Source organism: Limulus polyphemus, unplaced genomic scaffold (genome assembly GCF_000517525.1).
Source record: "Limulus polyphemus unplaced genomic scaffold, Limulus_polyphemus-2.1.2 Scaffold642, whole genome shotgun sequence".
Taxonomy (NCBI): Eukaryota; Metazoa; Arthropoda; class Merostomata; order Xiphosura; family Limulidae; genus Limulus; species Limulus polyphemus.
This window is the reverse complement of record NW_013666252.1, coordinates 222,108-226,772: the sequence shown is the minus strand read 5'-3', so window position 1 is coordinate 226,772 and position 4,665 is coordinate 222,108. Positions and strand designations below refer to the sequence as shown.

At 29.1% G+C, this 4,665-nt stretch overlaps 2 protein-coding genes across 4 annotated transcripts in view; both read left to right on the top strand.

Moving 5' to 3' along the window:
- LOC106459643 (F-box-like/WD repeat-containing protein TBL1XR1) overlaps positions 1 to 4,665 on the top strand; it is a 71,626-nt gene that overhangs the window by 53,347 nt on the left and 13,614 nt on the right. For all 3 annotated transcript variants that reach the window (XM_013919279.2, XM_013919278.2, XM_022386174.1), the window contains 2 exons: positions 2,831 to 2,958; positions 4,402 to 4,567. In XM_013919279.2, coding sequence (XP_013774733.1) covers positions 2,831 to 2,958; positions 4,402 to 4,567 — 294 coding nt within the window. The remainder of the gene's footprint in view (positions 1 to 2,830; positions 2,959 to 4,401; positions 4,568 to 4,665) is intronic.
- LOC111085825 overlaps positions 437 to 4,665 on the top strand; it is an 8,636-nt gene continuing 4,407 nt past the window's right edge. The window contains exon 1 of the mRNA XM_022386175.1: positions 437 to 447. The gene's annotated coding sequence lies outside the window, so the exon portion shown is untranslated. The remainder of the gene's footprint in view (positions 448 to 4,665) is intronic.

The window sequence follows — 4,665 nt, the reverse complement described above, 5'->3', positions numbered from 1 at the left end:
ACATAAATTCATGAAATAGTAGTTCAATATAATTTTGAATGCGAGTCAGTAAACTTGATGACATGGCCTTTCACCCATGACCCGTCTGGAAAGGGTTAACTCAAAAATATTTAAAGTTGTATTTTTTTTATTTTTGTTATATTTATTTTGTGCAATTTGCATAGAAAATTTTTTTCCAAAGTGTTATTTCTGACAAGTCTTGCCTGTAAACAATACACAGATTTTTTTTTATAATTTTTCTGTCCATTTGAAATTATAGGCTTATATTTGTTAAAGAATTGCTGTTACTTGAGAATAGAAGTATTCATGTCTTGTTTCTTGTGTAATATTCCTTCTCTGGAGGTTTTATTGTTACTGACCTTTGTTTCTACCTTTTTATGTCACAGCAAGTGGTCAGATAAATTTTAATTGTAATGAAGCACAGCTTTAAAAATAGCTACAGTCAGAGTTTAATTAGCATTGGATAGAACAGATTATAAACCGTTTATGTCAATGAAGAGTGAATAAAGTCAGGTGAGCAGTAATGTATGGTTTCATGGGAAGTCTTAGAAGACAGAAGAACAAATTACAGATCTGAGAATTTTTTTTTACAGTTTCTTATACATTTGTTTAGTTGTTGGAAAAAAAATTGTATACGAAATTTTAATTGTTTGAAAGCTACAGAAATTTTGTTTTATGAACCTGATACAAGGTAATCTTAGTTAAGTTCAGCAAGTATTGTAGACAACAGCAAAAGTATTCAGATGACTCAAATCATTATTTATTGAAAAGACAGTATATTTATCTCGACTTAGAATATTGTTACCTAGCCTGGCAAAAGTAATGGAGACATCATTGTGAAAGGTTAGGTTGTAGGTCATCAGAATATTTTTTTGCCATTTTTTTTTTTACAATTAATTGCTGGAAATTGTGACTAATACAACCAACAAAATAAATTGTTAATATCAACCAAGTTGAAACTAAGTGGATATATAAAATAGAACTTTCTAATCAGCAATAAAACATTTTTAATTCTAAGAAGAAAGATGATTATTTTTACTTTTTTTTTAAAAACAATGTTTCACAACAAAGTTTTGTAGGTTTAATAATCTAAAATTTTATAGAATAAGCTAAACTAAATAATATGAATTTTGTAACGTTGGTACTACGTAGTTTATACTATGTTTCATTTGGTTAAGTATTTCTACTGTGAAAAGTAAAAAAAGCAAGGGATATCAATGACACTTCACTTTCCTAGAAGGATTTAAATTCACTTTGAAATAAGTGAAAAAGAGAGAAGCTTATCTTTCTTATCTGCTTACTTGATAATCAGTGATAAAGAAATAACATAAAGTATGTAAAAGCATCATATCATCTAATGTAAATAAAAGATACTATAGTAAGTGAAATAAAGAGTTTACATTGACATTATTCAAAACTTTAACTTCAAAATACGTTTTTTTAGAAAGCAGATACCAACAAAAAAATTGCTATAAATCCCACAGTCACATTCACTGTGACATACATTAGGATGTTCATTACCAAAAAATTCAAGTTGGAAAATCAAGCTATGGATCAGAGTAACACAAAAAACAGGACACTTAAAAAACTTTTAGTGCACATGCCTTTCACATTAACACTTGCTTTTCAAAAGTTAGTGGTGCAAGTGAGAAATGCGAAAGAAAAAATTTAATGTACCAACTTAGATGTAATCTTGTGTGAATATATACACTTTAGAAATAGAAAGATCTTTACATAGACATATATTGGAACATATCAGAATTCTATATAAAAAAGAGTTTATACTGGTTCTGGTAACAAAAACCTTAACATGAATTTGATATTAGCAAGGTAATTACAGTATATTTAAATATATATATATGTGTGTGTGTAGGTTTGTTAGAAAAGGTTTTCCTTCCAGAGGTATTTAGTGTAAATGTATTTGTGAATGGCTTTCTTTGCAGTAAACATCCTTTTTAAATTGCAAGGTTTTACAGCAAAAAAATACAAAACGCTTTGCTTATCGAAAAAAGATAAAAATCCTAAAATAAACAGACACAAAGAAATATTTAGCTATAATAGAACTTACACTTGCACATTCTACAATATCTACAATAATTTTTGCCAAAAATAAATATTCGTTTGTTTTGAAGTGTGAAGTAATGTGTGACAAGTCAGTATCACTAACATACGTTTTTAATCACAAATTTAACTTATCAGTTATTTATAGTTGTTGTTTTGCTTATTTTCACCCTGCTAATCTTTTACAATTTCTACACAAGAATCTGTTATTGTCTTCAGAACTATAGATTGTTGATTCAACAAAGTATCATTCATCTAACTTGCTTGAAGCCATCTCACTGTATATTTTACTTAAAAAAGGATACTTTACTGTTATAACAGATTTATCTGTTCTGCAATCTCTTGATAAGGTTGTATAACTGAAATACTGAGGCATAAAATAAAGTGTTATAATGAAAAAGTTCACTTTTGTTGTACATCCAAACACTTCTAGTCTGAATGTTTGAAGAATTTTTGTAATTTTGTTAATATTTTTATTAATTTTTTAATTTTAGAAAAGTGAAATTATATTTCCCAATAGCGAGCTCACATTTAAAATTATGAACTTTTTATACAAATGCTTTGAACTTCAATTTTTCTTCTTCATTACATAGTATCAGAATATATAACATTTATATTTCATTAAAGATAATAAATGTCAATGAAGAATTGAATCAATTAATAAAAAATATTCGTTGGTTAAAGCTTTATTACAAAATGGTTCAAACAACAGTGAGTTTATTTTTTGTTTTAGATTGTGTCGTGCTTTTATTGATCTTTCCTCATGTAGATTTGGAGCATGAAGCAAGATACATGTGTACATGATCTTCAAGCTCACAACAAAGAGATTTATACAATCAAGTGGAGCCCTACTGGTCCTGGTACCAACAACCCTAACATGAATTTGATATTAGCAAGGTAATTACAGTATATTTAAATGTGTGTAGTTTTGATTGTTTTTATACCCAATCTTGTTAACAAAGGTTTTTCTTCCAGAGATGTTTAAGGTTTTAATTATTTTAATCCTGATTGAAGGTAAGCAGTTAATTCTTTTATAATTGTATGTATACCTAGGGCTAGGCTTAAAAATATTTCAGTTTGCTGTAACCTGACTGACCTGAAATTGGGGCAGACTGAGACATTTTTATTACATTATGACCTTGTAAATTTTTATTTTTACCAATTCCTGCCGATCTACTGACCCATCAAACAAAATTTGCCGACTTTAAAATTTCTATCGCTGTATTTTGGTTAGAATATTGTTAGTTATACATGACTGTTTTAATTTAAGTATTGCACCAGTGTTAAATTTAGTTATTTTTAGAAGTGATATTTTATCCTGTTTACATAACTGTGCAGATCATACTTTGTTTAGTTCAATTGTCATATTATTGCATTATGTTTTAGAACCATCTAAGTTTTTCTTGAATATTAATACATCATCATATCTCGTAGTGTGTAGAAAGTTCTGGGCCTCAGTTGCTATGTATAAATACATGTCCAAAATGTAGTTCAAGTAAGACAAAGTTAGTGAGAGATATAGTGAAATAGATCTAGATTGTGTGTTTATAAGTTTATCTGTGAAGAGCATATAGAAGCTGTTGTAAGCTGTACGATCTGACGAAGAGTGCTAGCTCGAAACATTATCATTCTTTAAATAAAAATATAACAAAGAATTGGCGATTGTTCAACCTATTCTTTAATTTCAGTGCATTGAAGTTTGACAACATGGCTTGTCTCATCACCAGGACCCTTCATGCTAAACTAATAAATACATGACCTAGCAGGAGTGAATTTACTATTAATGAGCATACAACAACGACATGACAAACATAAGTCTGTTCAGTGTATCTGTATCCTAAAACTGTTCTCATGGATTGAGGATTAGGATCAAAAATAAATTTAATTCTGATTGCAAACTTATCCAGTGAATGGAAGTACTCGTAGATTTACTTGGCAAATGAGATGAAACAAACTATAAAATTGTCGGCAACAATCAATTCAACCTCGTTGTTCGAGGTCTATATCGACCAGCAAGTCTATATCGACCATGCGAAAGATTTTGAAATTTCTGTAATTCTCTTCATAGAATAAATGTTTATAGTAATTATATTCATGGTTTAATGCATTATGTTTTAGGTGATCACAGAACTTGTGTTATCTCCAAAATTTATGTTGTGAAGCAATTAAAAAAACAACAAAATATTTACCTACCGACATTTTAAATCTTTTTAGGGTTACAGCAAACAAACTATTTTAAAGACTGGCATAGTGTAAATGTATTTGTGAATAACAGTATAAACAAAATCTGTAAGTTCATAGGCTGCTTTAAAAAAGTAATGTTGAATTTTCTTCTTGCAGTGCTTCATTTGATTCTACAGTGAGGCTCTGGGAGGTAGAAAGAGGAGTCTGTCTTTTTACTTTAACTAAACATACAGAGCCAGTTTACAGTGTAGCATTTAGTCCTGATGGGAAATACCTGGCTAGTGGATCGTTTGATAAGTGTGTTCACATCTGGTCAACTCAGGTAGGCTCAGTTTCTGGTCCGTTTATATTATATATTACATGTTCACATTGTTCAAGTAAGGTAGGTTCCGTTTCTAGTACGTATATATATATTTATAT